This window comes from Helobdella robusta (assembly GCF_000326865.2).
Source record: "Helobdella robusta unplaced genomic scaffold HELROscaffold_4, whole genome shotgun sequence".
NCBI classification, from domain to species: Eukaryota; Metazoa; Annelida; class Clitellata; order Rhynchobdellida; family Glossiphoniidae; genus Helobdella; species Helobdella robusta.
Window position 1 is genome coordinate 8826795 of NW_008704902.1, and position 18692 is coordinate 8845486.

Here is an 18692-nt window from a genome sequence, read left to right on the forward strand (position 1 = left end):
TAAAATGTTTCGCGCGTAAAATTAAGTTATACGGTATGACGTCATTTGTTTATAAACGGTAATTTTCGTTATTATTTAAAATATTTTGCACTGACGATGATATATTTTATATCGAAAAAGCTTTCTGCAATTATTTATTTTAATAAACACAAACAATAATAATTTTAGTTTTTTACTTAATAAATAAAATATCCATAATAAAATTTTAATTAGAAAACTTGAAAAATTAATGTATAAATATAATAATTGTATTAACGCGGTTGATTTTCTTAAAAACAGTATCGAATATGGTCTAAATCCTAATATATATATATATATACACACACACACACACACACATATATATATATATATATATATATATATATATATATATATATATATATATATATATATATGTAACATATTAACGCCAAACATTCGGTAGAATTTATAGAATATTGTAAAAATTATGGTCTATTCCCAACATATATATATATATATATATATATATATATATATATATATATATATATGATAAATTGTTAAATATTTAAAAATCATTTAAATTAAAAAAATTGTAAACTACTAAATTAATTTTTGATTAATGAATAAACAAATAAATAAATGAACTTTGTATTAAATATTATATCCTATATTATATATAAATAACTAAATATATTTAAATATATTTAAATATATAGGTATATGTATATATTCAAACTTAAGTGTCTAACTAAAATCCGACTCAAATCTGATATTTCTTCAAATATTTTAAGTTATTTTTTCAAATTTTGATATCTCGCTGTTGTCAGAACTTTCAAAGTCTTTGTCTAGTTTTTTTTTAAATAGCAATGTCTCGTCACAGCCCTGCAAAACAAGACTATTGTGTATATTTCTGCTCAAGATGTGAGCGTTGAGGGTCTAAAAGCGCAGTTTTGCAGCCTCACAGGATAGACTTCATAACAGAGAAAGCATGTAGGTAGATAGAAACATGGAAAAACACTCAAAAGAGTTTTATTATTGAAAGTTTAAAAAAAATTAATATTTGCTTTGCTTTTGTTATTTTTTGTGAATATTTGGAAAATGCGATCAACATTTAATTTAAAAATGCAGATGTTTTACTTTATTTAAAATATTATTAATGTTTTAACAATAGTCTGTACGTTGCGTTTTACTTGCTATTAAACATGTATTTTAAATTCGTCTAAAAATGATATTATTTATTATGCACATTTTGGCATAAATATTAGACATGCTTGAATAAATATAGAGATTTTGTCATTGTTAGCTGTCGCACAAAATAAATGTAGAAATCTATGAAGAACTACGCATGAATTAATTATGATTCATTCACTTGCACTTTTGCATTTTAATCAAAACGTCACAACAGGTTCTTTTAATACGATGAATTTCAAATGAAGATCATTATTTAGATTATTTCACAACCGTTTGTTTAATTTTGGTGATCAATTAAAATGGCTTTCATTTTGTATCAACTTGTATTTTTTTCTAGGTTGATTTATTATTTAATGTTTGGTTTCTTAGTAAGTGCAAATGATTTGGATAATAATCTAGTCAAACCCGTAAACTTTTCAATTGATTACCAAAATTTGTGCAAATCTGAAATGCTAAAATCATGCCACATTCCCGAGGAGCGGCGATCTATTGCCTGTAGGATACTTTTGCCCGGGTGTTCTGATTATTTTGATTGCTTCACAAAAAAACAATTTGGTTGTCCAAAAGGATCCTACATTAATCTCACCACATGGGCATGTGGAAATACAAAAATTACTTGTTTTAATCCCCCCCAAAACTATACATATAACGAATGTAATAATTTAAATTTTAATTGCACGAGTTGGAATCAGATTAATTCGCATCCGACACTGTCCTGTCCAATTATTGAAGAAAATTGTAATAGTTATTACAATTGCTCAAATTATTTGCATTATTTTTGTGGTACATTAATGTTTAGCAACTTTACCAAAACCTGTATTGACAAATCAGTTGTATGCGAAACTGCTGTTGATAACCAGTCGGCTAACAATTTACAAGATCCAAACATACACCCTATTGAAAATCTCAAGTTGACAACTGCCGAACAAACAAATTTTCTAAAGTCAAATAAAATATCAAATTCTAAATTGGATTATCATTCTATACCATATGATTCTGACGATGAATTAACTCCTGCTGATGATCTGACCACCGAATCAAATCGAGTGCCGTTAGTTCGTATTCAGACGACACAAACAGATGTTGTAAGTGGATCGAAGGCAGAATTCACATGTACAATTAAAATTTACAAAACGGATAAATTTTCATGGTTCATTAATAAAATACGTATAAAGCCTTCGAAAAGGGTTATGATAAAAAACAACCGGTGGAACCAATCAACTCTTATCATCGATCCAATCATGGAAACTGAAAGCGGTTGGGTTTTTATTTTGGATGTTTTTTTTTAAATTTAAATAGTGTTTTTTAAATGCTGAACTAGGTTACCTTACATGTTACAGTGTATATGACAACGCTTTTCATGATTTCGATACAGTCCACATCAATGTTATTAAACTTTTCCGCTTGCTAATTTTTCCGCTACACAGAAAAGTTCCTAACAATACAAACATCACCGTACTTTGTAAGGTTACTAACGTTAACAAACAAAATGAAAACAGCTTAAAAAACTATAAACTGGTTTGGTATTTGAATGGAACAATATTGCAAACAGGTTACTCAAATTTTTTCACGTATATCAAGCATTTAAAATGATGGTTATACTTTAAAATTAAAAATAATTTAAAAAATGAGGATTGTATAATTTAAATAAACAAATATTCTCAAAGTAACCCCTCGGGAAATTAATGAAAAAGAATTTTTTGTGAATCAATCAATGGATATAACGTGTGGTTTGGAATCGGTTGGCATAAAAATAGATCCTGGTGATACATGTCGCATTCTTTATATTCACATGCAAGGTTGGCCATGCAAGTAGAAACATAATATTATAATACAGGTATACACAATTTGATGAAATATTTTGCTTTTAAATCTTCAAAAGTAGACAAGAAAATGTGCTTAGAGGAAAAAGCAAAAGAAATTTTATGGGGACCAATGAATCCATTATCAACAGATATCCAGCCATGTCCTGAGGGATATACCGGTGCAACCGATGTTATGTTACTGAATGATGCAATTGATAGATGTCATGTTACTAGTTGATGCAACTTAATGATTATATCGCTGTGCAATCCACAATACCATCAATCATGCAATTCAGTTTATGCAACACAACTAGAAATATATTATTCTTATTCGCAGGTCATTTATCAAGAATTTGTTTTGCCAACTCAACTTGGGGTGAAGTTGACTCAAATGAATGTTTAACGAATAGGATGCTAGATATGGAAAACAAGGTTATAAAAGTGCCTTAAACGAAAATTTTTTAAATAATTTTTTTTGTGATTAACGTTAGTTAATTAACATTAAGAACATAATTTTAAAATTAACTATGTAGAAAAAAATAACGTTAAATATTAAAACAGATTACACAGTTTGAGCAGCAAATAACTCCTGTCAATTCAACAGAATTATTGGAGCTTTTAAATGATCTGCCTCACGCCTTTCAAAACTGTGAAACAGGACTTGACGTAATGACAGGAGTGGATATTCTATACAAAGTTGCAAATCTTCTCAATGGTACCGAAATATTGAACTTTGACAATGAAGACGAGGTATTTTGTAATAATTTATATTATATTATTTGTACATGTAAAGTACGTGTGATCAAATTAATAATGATTAATTATGCTAATTTATTCAAGACAAGTAAAATTATGAAAAGCTTAGGAATCTTATTGTCATACGATGTATGGGCAGAAAGTCAACAACAGGTTTATTTGATCAGGATATATTAATTATGAAAATCAGGTTAATTTCAAAATTAAAATTTTTAAACAGAATTATATTGGTTCTTTAAAACTCTTGCAAACAATCAACATGTACTCGAACAAACCGAGGAATAAAGCATGGAATAGATCATCATACCTGCAACCAAATGAGTACCTAAGTGAGAAATCTTTAATATTATTTACCATTACTGTGTATATTAAATGTATATTACTAACGAAAATAGGAAGTAGAATATTAAAATAATTTGGCATCGACAGAAATAAAAAAAAATAAAAAGAGTCTACAATAAGTTTATTGCAAAACAAATCCATGCATTGAACACTATGGCAAATAAACACTAAATATGAAAACATCAGTATTCGGAGATTTTTGTCATGGTGACTTTTGCAGATTTCATTTTTTCATCCTTGCTTTCCAAGCCGATCCTCAATCCTGGTAAGTAAGATCAGGTTTCTTGTTGAATCTAGATTCAAAAATACACAGTCTAGATTAAATATAATGTCGATGACACTGATAATTGTCAAATTCTTTCTCATCTTGGTAATTTAATATAAATCTATCAAATAAATCGATTTGTCATCAAATTTTGTATCTCAAAATTTAGTCTCGGGTTTATTTTTTATACGAGCATGCCAAAAACGTCGACAATGAAGTTGCAACCTACGATTAATTCCGTTTGGTAAAATTTTGAATAGTGGCCAACAGACCCTTTCATTTGAAGCGCACGATTTTCCATTGCAACACAATTTTTAACTGAGTGGAGCACATTTACCAGTGAGTGGTCTAACTCTTAGCTTTTTAATAGGCGTGTGTCAAGAACATGTTAAATTTTACTTTTAGCTAAGATTAAATCTAGCTGATACCATTGTCCAGATCTATGGTGTTGAGACTTGGTTTTGAAATATATGTTAGTGACTCAGTTTGTGAAAAGAACAAAATTTTATTAATTTTGTTCATGTCAAAGTGTCGTTATCTGACATCCGCCTTAAAATTTTCTGACATCAACCGATATCTTTTTCACGTTTGTTTTTAATAGTTTATTCAGTCAAATTAATAAACGCTAGTCGTAAATTATAATGGTCGTTATTGTAATGTAAAATTTTTTGGTTCTGTCCATTTATATAAAGATATAATAAACGGACAGGACAAAGCGGAATAAAAGCACTTTGCACACAGCGAATTGTAAAACTTTGAAATATCCCAATAAAGTGCTGATGATACGCTTCACCATGAACACCAACAATTTTCTTATTAATTTTAATAAATTAGATAATAATTATAAAACTACTGTTAGAAATATTGAAAAGCTCAATCGTAAACTTTCAAAAGCTAAAAATTCGGTAGATTTTATCAAATATTGCATCAATTATAATCTCTTTCCAGCTTATATATATATATATTTGTATAAATTTATTTATTTATTTATAATGTATAGTGTTGAAGTTGATTGTTAGAAAAATGTTGTTCTGTTTCCGATAGCTTGATTTTAAGAATGAAATGCTTTGGTCTTATTGTCTAAAATATCAATAATTAAGTCAACACATTCTTTTGCCACCGTAATACTTTAGCTTGGAACCAGCATCAGTTTATTTTTCACTTAGGTTGATTTAATTGTTTTTATTTTCATGTGCAGACAAAAATGTTGTTTTACATAATTTACGAAAGCATTTGAAAGAAGACAGCTGACGGCAGGAGATCAGACATTTCCAGACTGGAGCACGTACATGCCAAATATGTCCCACCCCGGAAACATCATTATTCTTCGGCAAAACAGCATGACAGGTGTTTTGTTTATACATGCATGTTTTATTGAAATGTTTCTTATTTTAATCTATTTGGCGAACAACTGGACGGTGTAGCGGTGAAGTGCCTGGCTTTGCATTGAAATGATTGGATTCAAATGCAAAGATATCATATGATAAATTGTATGCTGAGTTATTCTGCACATGCGAGTGTGTTTGAAAGTAACGTTGAACGCCACGACACCTTTAAATTACAGAGATCGATTGAACTGAATTTTTAGTAGTCTCGATTTTTTTTAATACTTGTTCCGTATAATAATTTTTTAAAGGACGGTTCGCGTCTTGTTCCTTTGTGAAAAAACTTGCCGGTGTTCTTCCCAATGCTGAGTAATTATATAATTTTAATAACTCCGATATAAATAAATATTTTTAATTGTTTCTGATTAAGAAATGCCATAAAAATGCTTAAAATGTATTTAATTTCTTACAGAAACGACACCTTCATCAATTCTGGCATGTTATCAATGGATGTTCTGTCGATGGACGCAACTAACTCGGATGAGTTGGCTAACTTACATTCATCTGTGCTTGTAGAGATAACTTTGAAACACCTTAAAGTACAGTTGATTTGTTTTTTTTATTGATAAGCATCATATTTGAAGAGTTTGTAAATATAAATTTAAAGTGTAATATATCAACATTGTGTGTGCTTGTAAAACTCCTAGCATAGAAATCGTTCGTCTTACGAAGCATTCAGTAATATCTATACATGGAAAACTTAATATTTAAATTAAAATTTAAATTTTTTCTATAATTAATTAATTGTGTAACATTAAATAATGCAAAACATCTAAGCGCCTCTTATTTATTTTTCTAAACTTTTTCTTGAGCATTTCGAGATTCCTGCTAACTTACGACAATATCATACTATTATTTAAAAGAGCCTGATAACCTTTACCTCCTTATCTTGAACCAGAAAATGCATTTATGTTTTTTATTTATTTTTTCCGCAGCCTAAGGAGATCAACTCGTACAACACCTCGTGCGTATTCTGGAAATTCACAGATCTGTTGAGGTTTTTCACATAAATTTTTTTGATCAATTAAGTTAATTTTTCAAACATTTTCTACTAACCAATGAGCCCGAATTGCTTCCAAACAAATGAACGACAGCGGATACTGGTCGGACGAAGGCTGCACGTTGAAAATCTCAAACGAAACGCACACGACATGCACGTGTAACCACCTCACAAACTTCGCCATACTTTTCAGCCCTTACAGAGCAGTCTGTTATTTTTCATGCCATTTAGTAAAATTGATATCTTTTAAAATTCATGCTTTACTTTACACTATAGTTTGACTGGAGTTATTATAAGAATAATTTGTTATATGTATTGCGTTAAAAATTGCCACATTGTTTATGAAAACAAAAAATTCAGACAAAATTTAGCAAAAAAGTCAGATAATTATTTGATTAAGGTTATGGATAGTTCAGGCATGCGGTCATATTGATTAAATTGAAATTATATTCACGATAGAATTACTTTCCATTTTATGAATGCAGACAGGAGTGCATGAAAAGATACTTAGCATGATATCCCTGGTCGGCTGCATCGTTTCCATCGTGTCTCTCGTCCTCACCATAATTTTTTATGCCATCAGGTGGAGGTCGGTTCTTTTGAAGCTTGCACGCAAAACACACACACTACACACACACACACACGCACGCACACACGCACAGACACATAAACTCAGTTTTATTTGGTAATTTTTCATTGTAGATAAAGTAAATATATTTAATGTAGACATGAAACGTACGTCAATAAAAATTGTTTGCACCAGAATCGTGAAATCGAAGCAGGCAGCCATTTTGATAAACTTGTGTGCATCTCTTATCATCGCCAACATCATATTTCTTGCTGGAGTTAATCAAACGTCTAACAAGGTGTTTTTTTAAACAAAACTCTATTTGTATTTTTACGATTTAATTTGTTTTCTCTTGTTATTTTTATGGCGGTATCTGTAAACCGATGTTTATGTCTGATATAAATTTAGCGTGCCTGGTCTATAAAAGTTAAGAAAAGTTTGAAAAATGTGTAATCTTAATAAAATATCATATTCATCATGGAATATTAATTAATCTTGTTGCATGATATTTTCAATCGCAGCAGCGAAAGTTAAAGAAAGGAGTATGGATAGGCAAATCTATGAAATGAAATGAATTACATAATAGACATATAGGGATAATTTTAAATTTATTGATTTAACTTCTTGAAGAATTAATAAAAAAAATATTTTATTATATCGTAAAGAATGGGTGCACGGCGGTGGCTATTCTTTTGCATTACTTTTTTCTGGTGTCGTTCTTCATCATGTTGGTCATCGCCATCCACCTCATATTCAATGTCTTCCTAGTGTTTCACTCCTTAACGAAGCGAAACATCACCATGATGATTGTGTTTGCTTGGGGTAAGTTTTTTGAAATTTTGTTGGTTTGCGTTGCTTTCAGTTGTATAACTAAGTAGCAGCCGCAAGAGTTGATAAAAGTTCACTGTTGGTTCCATACAAAATTTAAATTAAAAAATGCAAGCATCGCATCATAATCTCGACACGTCTAAAAACACTGTGCCATATATGATATATAAACTAACAACGATTGCATCCACGACATGATGTTATAACGGTGTAAAGGAAGTAACTTGAAAGTGTAACAGTAACATATTGGCATTCCTTCATTTCAGCTCTGCCTCTCATTATTGTCTTCATAACTATGGGAGCAACTAGATTGCTTGGCTATGGAGATTCGAAAAAGTACGTTGACCAAGTATAAAATTTCTTGGTTTCTTCTAATAATTTATTAATTCAAACTTCAAGCCACTTTTTGAACAAATTGTTTTCAAACGTTACATTCTTGTGTAATAAAAAGATTGATTTCACAATTTTGTTTAATACATCTCTTTGTTGTTCTTTATTATGCAGCTCTGCTTACATATCATTCCATATTTCAAGTTGAACTTTTGAGCCACTTCTGTAGTGCCCACACCACCTGACGTCATCCCTTATTTTGTTTTTCTCGCACCAGCACCGCGCCATACACACGTCCCAAGATAGTCTTTGTCTTACGGAGACAATATTCGAATTAGGCCAATGCGTAATAACGGCATAAAATATATTAACATTGAAAAATGTTATCCATGTGGATGAGTTAAAATCGTTATATCCGTCATCATCATAATTCTGTTTTCAATTAAATCTCCTTTGGTTATTTTAATAGATTTTTTAATTTATGATATAGAGAAATAAAAAATTGAAATAATTTAAAAAATAATTAACATTTTAAAATAAACCAGAACACGTAATAATAATAAAATCTTGAATTAGTTAATAAATACTTAGGTCAAAAAACAAAAAGATCATAAAATTCAGAACTATATTTTATCTTATACCTGGAAATTTTATCACCAGTTATTACTGTGAAATTTTTGACTAGAATTGAATTTTTGATTCGTTTCTTTCAATTATCAGCTTTAATTAAAAGCGAGAATGACATTACAAACGTATTACATTTTTACATGAAATTAATAAGTGCATATAATTATTGCGGGTAACATATATTTAATATTATTATATTATATAACAATTAATGAATGTGGCAGGGGACACAAATTACCGGGCAACTTTGAATTTAAGTACTATAGATCGATTTCTATGCTAAAATTCCGTGGTTGTGACTAAAAACTAGTTACAAAATGAAATTAAAATTAATGTAATGTATAATCAAAGGCAAATAACATTCTGCGCGACAAAAGTAGCGTCATCACACTGCTGCTTATATCTTATACTGCATTGTGCGAGCGAAACGATGGAGTTGGGCACGTTTAGACGTTTGGGCATCATGCATTGTTTTAATGACACAAAAACAACACTTTCATTGCCTATAAAACTGGCTGATCAACCACTTATTCACTACCATCATCGAGTAAATACATTTAACATGCACATAACCGCTACATTACACAGTTGCTGGTTGACTTACGAACATGGAGTGTTGTGGGCGTTTGTGGCACCAGCTCTCGCAATCATCCTCGTAAGTTATTCTTCTTCATATTCTTGATTATTGATGCTATCTTATATATTGATAATAAATATATACATATTTTCCCGATGCAAGTAGCATGTGAACAAGTTAATTTTACCTTTATTCGAAATTAGTTTTAAAAATTTTTGAAACGTCATTAGCATAAAATATTAGAAAATTTCGTTGTCAGTTTATCGTTGTCGTCTAACAATGGTAAATAGACGGTTGTTTATGGATTTTGTACCTAACTAATTGTTAAGTCCCACTGACAACTCATTCCACGCGTCTATTTTTTTTTACAAATGAATACTTTTCCAAAAATGATAATGTTTCCATATTTTAAAATTTGTTGTCTCTGATTTTACTACATTTGTAACACTCCGAATTTAACAATTAGATTAAATTATACAGTTCATAAACTTTACAAAAAATTCAATGACTCATTTTTTGAATTTTTTCTTTCTTGAACAGAAGTTAGCCCAATTTCTTATTAAGTATCCCAATATGTCTGTTTTCACCGTACTATTCATGCTGCAGTTCTGTTATCCATATTGTGTCAGCTATAAATAAATTATCTAAAGACGCAAAGTTACTTTAATTAGTTAGGGAAAAAACCTTAAAGAGAGGAAAAGATGTAAGTTAAGAAAAAATTTCTAAGCCAAAAAGAGCTTACTTAGGAAAAATAGTTGAGTTTAAAATTACGCACTAAGAAGTCTTAATTGAGCGTTAGTTTTAATAAACAATGTTGTTAGACCAGCCAGGCGCATCCTTGAATCTTGCTTTTAATTCATTTTTAATCTGGTGCTTGTGATTGATTCATATACATCTAACTCTTAATACCGGTTGTATTTAAAAAAGCATTAATGTCAATGCTTTATAATGAATTTGCTCGGAATTTATTTGTAAACATTCACCGTGAATGCAAATTTTTAATGTTTCACTAATGTCAGACGTTTTTGTAAGAACTTTGTAAGAATGTTATTTAAAAATGAAACTTTTATAAAAATAAAATTGTACGTAGAAATGCAACTAAATCTTTTAATATCATTAAGTTTGTTACAAATAGTTCATCTAATTTTGTTTTTTCATACACTCAATCTTGGTTTCTTTTAACTCCATTATTTTAATACATGCTTGGTTATCGCAATAAAAAATATTAAATTGCTGTTGTTGTAAGCTCAATAGCGACACTTCTGCAAATGTCAACATTTCAAACTCTCGGTCGGAAATTTGCAAATCTTTGAAACAGTTTCATTTTCGCTAAATGTCCATTCTTTTGCAAATGTTATTTTGAAAATTATGATGACAAACTTTAATTTATTACATTAGTGTTTAAAATAAGGTTTTTAGAGTTTAACTAAATTTTTTCAGCTTCATTATTTTCTAAAACTTAGTTTTAGAATTTTGTTATCATTTCATTTTAGTTAAAATTCAGTCATGTGGTAAGAAGAAAAAAATTATTTAAGTTCAAGCACTATTCATTGCAAATAAACACATATCAGATGTTGAGTGATCTAAACTCTAACGCTGATAGCCTTATTATTTGATTTCAAACTTTTTTAGTTTGAACTTTCCACCATCGGTGGACTTGCCAATGCATTTACTTATATCAATGCTTAACTTTTCAAAGACGCCACATACTAAATCACACATTCCTTTTCCAGTCGTTGATGTACAATTGATTATAGCTATTACACGTTCGTGTACAGTGTCCGTTGCATATCGGATCACAATAAAACATTGAAATCGTACATTATTGTCTTGTTTTGTACCAATTTGAACGCTAAACACAGCGGCTTCTCTAATCTCTTCAACCATTATATTATATTTGTTAAAGATGTCGGTATAGCATCAATTACTTTATTTACAGTCGTTTTTGAAAAAAATGTGATCAAGTCCCAGCGACCTGAATCATGACGGTTTTGCTTTTTCGAACTACGTCTTTTATATGCGCTTCTAACAAGTTTCCGTGATCCATACTGTCATTTAGCGAAGTGAACCCTGACTCTTCTGCTTCTCTGTAGCTAAGTGCACGCTTACCAATAACTTTTAATTTAAAGTTTCTATGATTCTTTCTAAAATTAAACAATTTTTAACCTCATCAGCCCGTCGGCTAGCAATATTTTTGGCATTGATTTTTAAAACATAAGATTCGGTGCATGCTGCACGGAGTACACTTTTTCATGTTCTGATATTTTTTGATAAATATGTTTGGACTTCATGATGTTTGTTGTTACACCTCTTAGTTAATAGCTTATTAATAAATTATCGACCACCATAATCACCGTTTTTTAATTTAACGATTTAGATTAAATCATTAAAAATAATTAACTAACCTTTACTCTGATATTTCACGGTAAAATATGTGTGGGAACGATACAGTATAAAATATTGAATAAAGCATAAAAAACAAATATGTCGAAACGGAAACAAAATTCGAAACGAATAAAGATTAAAAGTAAAATATTGTCGCTATCGGGTTAAAACCTCGTAAAGAGATTTATCGAAAAAAAAAATATTTGGACACAATATTCAATCGAAAAATTAAAAAAAGTTTCAATAAAAAATAATTTGATATGTCACAACCACATAACTAGAATAAATATAACGGCCTTCGCTCACTTTTAACGGTCGAGCAAGCAGCTTACTTCCGGAGGAAATTTGGAGGGTGATTTTCTTATCGTTCGAGTCAAAAGTTACGATCGTATATTAACCACAAATTTCGGAATATTGCTTTTATTTAAAATGTTAAAATTTTAATTTTTTCTTAATTGTTATTCAATGTGTTAATTAATTACTTTTATTTGGTATAAATTTAAAAAAAATAAAATCGACATTACCGAAAATAATTCGAAGTTGAAAAAATTGGGGTTCTTTGCTGCATATCCCTGCTTCAACCCATAAGGAAGTGTTATATATTGGTAAACAGGCCTCCCTTTGGTCACAACGACGTCGGAAGTTCGTTATAAAATTATATTCAGACACCATATGCAGTAATGATCTTGCTGTTTCAATTTGATTATTTTTGGCACAATGGAAAACCTAAGATAATTTTTTTAGACGGTCGCCGGTCCACTGAGAATTTTCCTGTGTCTCGGCGGCACTGTTCAAGCTTGCTTATACATGTCATTTAATTTAACAAACATTTTCTTTCCAAAATTTAAAAACATTTTCAAGCAATTTTCTCTTACATACATTTAATAAAAAAATGCTTTCATAAAAACGTAAATAAGCATTGACACGCTTGCAGTTCAACAGCATCGCGGCCACAGCTACTGTCATCAGGCTCTGCAACTCGAACGTGACAAACGCATTAAAGAAGGACAACAAGGCGAAGATTTTGTAAGATTATTGATTATGATTTTAAAGATGGTCAAGAAATGTAAAAAAATTTTTTGATGTTTTGGTGTTTAGGTCATCAGCGAGGAACATTTTGGTCTTGAATCCAATTCTTGGGCTCACTTGGATATTTGGAGTGCTGTCGGTCAACGAAGAGCTGATTGTATTTCAATACATATTTGCTATTGTAAATTCTTTGCAGGTCAAGTACTTATGCAAATAAACTTCACAATTTGTTGTAATTATTATGTATTTTTATTTTTTATTTATTTTATTTTCTCAAATAGTAGCCATGTAGCCAAATTTTAACTAGGCTTTCGTAATTATGTTCTGAAATTGAATGAAATTAAAATGTAATTAATAGGTGAAAATACAAAAAATACTAAATTAAGATTTTTTGTCAAATATCTAGGGATTTTTCATATTCATACTGCATTCTGTGTGTCACAAAAAGAATTTCAACGACAAAAGCAAAGTTTCGAGCACCAGCACCAACCAGCAGAAACTGAATGAAAAGCTGCCTCCGTCGCAACAGCCTCGCCTGCACTTGGCGCGTCAATCGCAGGAATGGATGCAACCGAGAGGAAGCATCATCAAAAATCTGACGAAGCCTGAACAGGAAATGTGCTCAGAAAATTATGTGGAATACTCATTTTCCAGTGGCTTTAATAACAAAACTTTTTCGATGTCCGATCAAAGCAATGTTGGCAATTTCAAAAGTCAACTTCCAACGTACTCTCATATATCATCTGATTCTTCCAGAGCTTCGTCAACAATCGAAAATGAAAATGACAACCAAATTATGGGAAAATTTTAAGACAATCACAAAACACATAAAGTAAAAATGTATATTCATCTTTAATGGATTGAACAGTTTACTTAAATGAACTTTTTTAATAGTTTTCATTAATCATAATTGAATTTTACTAGCCAGCGCTTTCAATATTAAACAAAACTGTATCTCTTTATTTGATTTTACGTAAACGAAAATTTTTTAGGTGAAATTGAAATTTGAGAATATGATAACAAACTGCATGATATATGTATATACAGTCGGACCTCCGTACAACGAATTTGATGGTTTTAGAAAAAAAATTCGCTATATAGAAATTTCGTTATATAGAATTTGTTCGAAAAAAATTAGTGTTGCTTAAAAGTGGTTTATATGCTATATATTTATGAAAAACAATTTTTTAATCGTTTATGTTTATAACAGAAAGTTATATAGTATAATCACAAAAAATATGAAAAATAACATAATATTATATATATATATATATATATTTACATAATATTTGAATTTGACTTCAAAAGAAATGAAGCAGAGGATGACTGTGAGGAACTACAGGTACAATGTAGCTCATCGAGCGCAGCCACCTTGACTAAATTTTCCAATCACCATGCTATACAATACAATTCAATACAATACAGTACAATTTACTTCAATTTACCAAATTACAACACACATCCAGTTTTAAAAGTTTACAAATCACAATACACTACAATTTTCAACACACATTTAGTTTAAAAAGTCAATAGATTGTTAAAGCATATTGTTTATAAGGACACTTCATTTCTACGTTCGAATTATACAACTTCACACATTTTCATGCTTTTTTCACGTTCATTTACACACATTCAAAAATGTTTACACACGTTTGCACTCCCTCATTCACATTAACATAGCATTCAGTTTATTTAATTATGTTAAAAAATGTGACTTCAATTTGTCTTTGAAATTTGATAGGAATGTTCGGTGATGCTGAAACTTTTTTTTTAAAATTTGGTTCCAGATTTTCGATACCCTACAGATTACATGACGACACAAGAGGTCGGTTTCGAAATCATTTGCTCTAATGTAATTTGTTCTTTTTTCGCTCTTCTTTACTTTGTAATAGTCGTGAAACATTGCCGGTAATTAATTACTTGCTTGAATACAAATATTGAGACCAAAAACTGATTAATTTTTATAAACATTAAGTTGTTAGTTGACTTAAACAACTGTTCTGCGTGTGCTTTATAATTTGATTTAGTTTCTATACTGATGATCCTCTTCTTTATCAGTTCATTTGGAAGAGTGATGGAAGAATAAGTGTTGGCCCAGGCAATGTTACAATATGACACAGTCGTGACATAAAGTGCATTGTATAACATGATTATAGTGCATAAAATCCTACTCTATTTATCACCGCAATTACTCTTGACAATCTTTTGCATATCTAGTCTGCGTGTGTTTTGAAGAAAAGCTTTTAAGTGCACATCGTGGAGCTATACTGATTTCATCTTTTTACCGAATTTTTAGCATTAATCAATTTAAAGTTTTTAAATATATACACATTTGAGATAACAATTTAAAAACTGTATATTAATATTAATGTACACATAAATGCCTTATATATATATATATATATATACATATATATATATATATATATATATATATATATATATATATATATAATGCCATAAAATGAAAAAAACGTATACTACAAAAAAAATGTCAAATTTTAGCGATTGAGCAGTATCTGGCTAATCAAAGATTCTAAAATTATTACGCAATTCTTTTATATGTAACAATCATAAGAAATTTTCCTTATGTGCTATTACATTTTACAAACATTAAAATTTGAGGCAGAAAATTCGTTGCTTACGACTCGTTGCTTCATTGTTAAACAGACGTCCGTTGCTACTTTGAAAGGCAAACTTTCTCAAGTTTACATGCATATAAACATGAATGTAAACAACCACCGAGCATCTATTATCGGCGTGTAAATAAAGTATGTTTATTTAATTAACTTATTTAACTTAATTTAATTTAATAATAATTGAAATTTTTACAAATAAAATATTATTAGGTAATTATTTATTAAATAAATAATTGATAATTTATTAAAAATTAATTTTTAGTTTATTGAAGTAGTAAGTAAATCAGTTGTGTAAAGTAGTAATGAATAATTGACTAAGTAATCACTACTAAAGAACTAAAACTAAGCTAACTAAACTAAAGCCTGCTAAACTTATCAGGCTTTAGAGTTTTAGACTTAGAGAGGCAAGAGCAAAAATATAATTTTCTATAAAATTTATAGTATAAATAAATGTAGTATTATATTATATAAGTATAATAAACTTATGCCATTGTATCTTATAGTAACTTATGGTTATCGTTATAGTTATGTTATGGAATAGTGTAATGTTGTTGTTATAGTATGACTTATAGTGTGATGTTATTGTTATAGTATGATTAACTTTTAAATAAAAAATATTATATTTATAATTTATATAGTACTGAATCACAATAAAAAAATGTATTTTATATTATTTTTATTTATTTTTTTATTTATATATCATTTTAATTACAATAAGATTAAGATCAAAATTAAATGTTAAATAATTTGTTTATTAAAATTAATTAAACTAAAACTAAAATATTAATGATTAACTATATTTATTTTAATATTTATTATAATATTAAAATTTTAATTCATTTATTAATTTATTTTATATGTAAGTAAATCAGTGAAGTTAAGCTTATATATATATATATATATATATATATATATATATTATGATATTATAATATAAAATTTTAAATTAAATTATTTATTAATATAAAATACATTGAACAAATTATTTTTTATTTATAAAAAATTATTATTACATGAATAAACAGTTTAATTTTTAATTAATTTAATTGTAATTAAAAAATATATAATATTATAAACAATTTATATTATAAACTGCTTAATTACAATTTCATTAATTAAAAATTAAACTGTTTATTCATGAATAATTTTTATATAAACAAAAAAATATAATTTTTGTTCATTATTCATGTATTTTATATTAATAAATAAATTAATAATTTTGTTATAAACCAAAAAAAATTATTATACAGTTTTAAACAAATCAAAGTTGTAAAAAATCAAATAATAAATAATTTATGATTATAATAAATAGTAACAAAATTTTATGATAATTTTTATTCAAGCATCTTTAAATGAAATGAACGATCCATGCCAGAGTTCATTCATGGATGTGCATTATTCTTATGAAGCAGTGAAGTTTTTAGAAAAGGAAAAGAAAGCTACTCAAAAGATATTAACTGACATTTTGTAAGTCAGATGTAGATGTAACTATTGTATAATTATTATCGCTTTTATATTTTGTGATTGGAATTTAAAATTTTGAAGAAGTATTGATACAGCTGAGAAAAATTATAAAAATTAATGGGACCTCTCCTACCTCCAATGACGATGTGTTAAAGCAGTCCAGTTACGAAAAGAGTAGGGACCTGCGAATCAGGAAATTTTTTTAAATCGAATATCAGAAAATATTCTAATTTCGAATCGAATTCGAATAGAATATTCTTGAAAAAACTTGACAACCAACAAGTGTAAAATAAAACTTCAAATTCAAAATTTATATTATATTTATTTAATACTAAAACACAAAAAGTTAGCAATAATTAAATTGCGAAGCAGGCCTTTTAAAAGAATAGATCTTTATTTATTTTGGCCCAAATCAAAGTTTCAGCATTATTTTGACTGAGAAATTGTGACGATAGTCAGTAATAATTTGTCCTCCAACTGAATTAACTCTTCCTGAAGAACAATTTGTTGCCTGAATTGCAAGCAAATTCCTAGCTGCTCTGGCCAAAAGTGGTAAAATATTAATACTTTCTTTCCAAAACTGAAGAGGATAGCTGTTTCGATCTACAACTGCTTGCTTTAAATACAAACTGACTTCATCCTTAATTTGCTCAGAAATGGTGGAAATTTTGTTGATTCTGGTATCTCCTTGTCAGCTTTCCAATGATCAAATGTGATGGAAGGTTTGGAGGTTGCCATGTCTGATCTTAAGTTTGCTCCAAATTGTTCATGAAGGGTATTGACCATATCATCTAATCTTCGGGAAAGAGTTGTTGGATGTGGTGGATTGTAGCTGCCATTTGTAAAGACAGAGCACAAATTTTTGAATCCAATTCCTGCAGCACTTTCAAAGGGTCTTCCATCAGCCACAATAAAGTTCAAGACTGCTTTATCATATTTTTTCTTTGTGGAAAAATCCAATGTTTTGACAAAAAAGGTCGAAGTTTTCATGTTTGATTCATCCAGCTTTCGCTTTGATGCTGATGATGTTGATGGAGCACAAAGTTGCTTTTCTGCTTTCACTTTTTCAACTTATTCTTTTGCTGTGGCATGAATATTAGGATGACTTTTTTCCAGATGAGTCCAAAAATGAGTAGTGGTTCCTGTTTTTTGTACTGAAAATTTTTTTGAGCACGTTTTGCAGAAAAAGTTTTTGTCAACCTCGTCGAAGTATTTTCGAATTGAAGACATGATGAAGGGCCTAAAAAAATTAAAAAGAAACTAAAGATTAAAAATTAAAGTTAAAATATAAATTCCTAATATAAACATACCACAAAAAAAATTGCGGAAAAAAGTGCAGATATTCGTGTCGTGTAATTGATCCGAAGTTGACCCAGTATGATCCAAGATTGTTTAATGAATAAAATATAAACAATTTGTTTAAGAACAAGTATAAAGTATTTTCGGAAATTCCGAATCGAAAGCAAGAAAAATCTTGTTTCAGAAGCTGTTTTATAAACCAGTTTAGTACTTTTTACACACCAAAACTGAGCTT

General features: G+C 28.9%; 4 protein-coding genes across 4 annotated transcripts; 3 read left to right on the forward strand and 1 right to left on the reverse strand.

Annotated features, from left to right (window-relative positions):
- Positions 1-2872: 2872 nt before the first annotated feature.
- Positions 2873-4134, forward strand: HELRODRAFT_163013 (hypothetical protein; the record flags this gene model as incomplete). Its single annotated transcript, XM_009025052.1, has 4 exons — positions 2873-2957; positions 3301-3395; positions 3525-3713; positions 3940-4134. 4 exons carry the CDS (start codon positions 2873-2875, stop codon positions 4132-4134), a joined length of 564 nt encoding a protein of 187 aa, XP_009023300.1.
- Positions 4135-6794: 2660 nt separating this feature from the next.
- Positions 6795-8157, forward strand: HELRODRAFT_67029 (hypothetical protein; the record flags this gene model as incomplete). The annotated part of the gene is made up of 4 exons (XM_009024268.1): positions 6795-6921; positions 7204-7294; positions 7475-7577; positions 7945-8157. 4 exons carry the CDS (start codon positions 6795-6797, stop codon positions 8155-8157), a joined length of 534 nt encoding a protein of 177 aa, XP_009022516.1.
- A 4499-nt stretch (positions 8158-12656) lies between these two features.
- On the forward strand, positions 12657-14004 carry HELRODRAFT_189060 (hypothetical protein). Its single transcript, XM_009025053.1, has 5 exons — positions 12657-12703; positions 12771-12886; positions 12961-13052; positions 13125-13251; positions 13462-14004. Exon 5 carries the CDS (start codon positions 13621-13623, stop codon positions 13864-13866), a length of 246 nt encoding a protein of 81 aa, XP_009023301.1. The 5' UTR covers positions 12657-12703; positions 12771-12886; positions 12961-13052; positions 13125-13251; positions 13462-13620; the 3' UTR covers positions 13867-14004.
- Positions 14005-17570: 3566 nt separating this feature from the next.
- On the reverse strand, positions 17571-18148 carry HELRODRAFT_163016 (hypothetical protein; the record flags this gene model as incomplete). Its single annotated transcript, XM_009025054.1, has 2 exons — positions 17571-17697; positions 17793-18148. The coding sequence occupies 2 exons, from the start codon at positions 18146-18148 to the stop codon at positions 17571-17573; spliced, it is 483 nt and encodes a 160-aa protein (XP_009023302.1).
- Between the last annotated feature and the right edge of the window lie 544 nt (positions 18149-18692).

Bases quoted from the DNA above. Each gene is read 5' to 3' on its own strand.
- HELRODRAFT_189060 (XM_009025053.1), top strand. From the start codon at position 13,621: ATGCAACCGAGAGGAAGCATCATCAAAAATCTGACGAAGCCTGAACAG.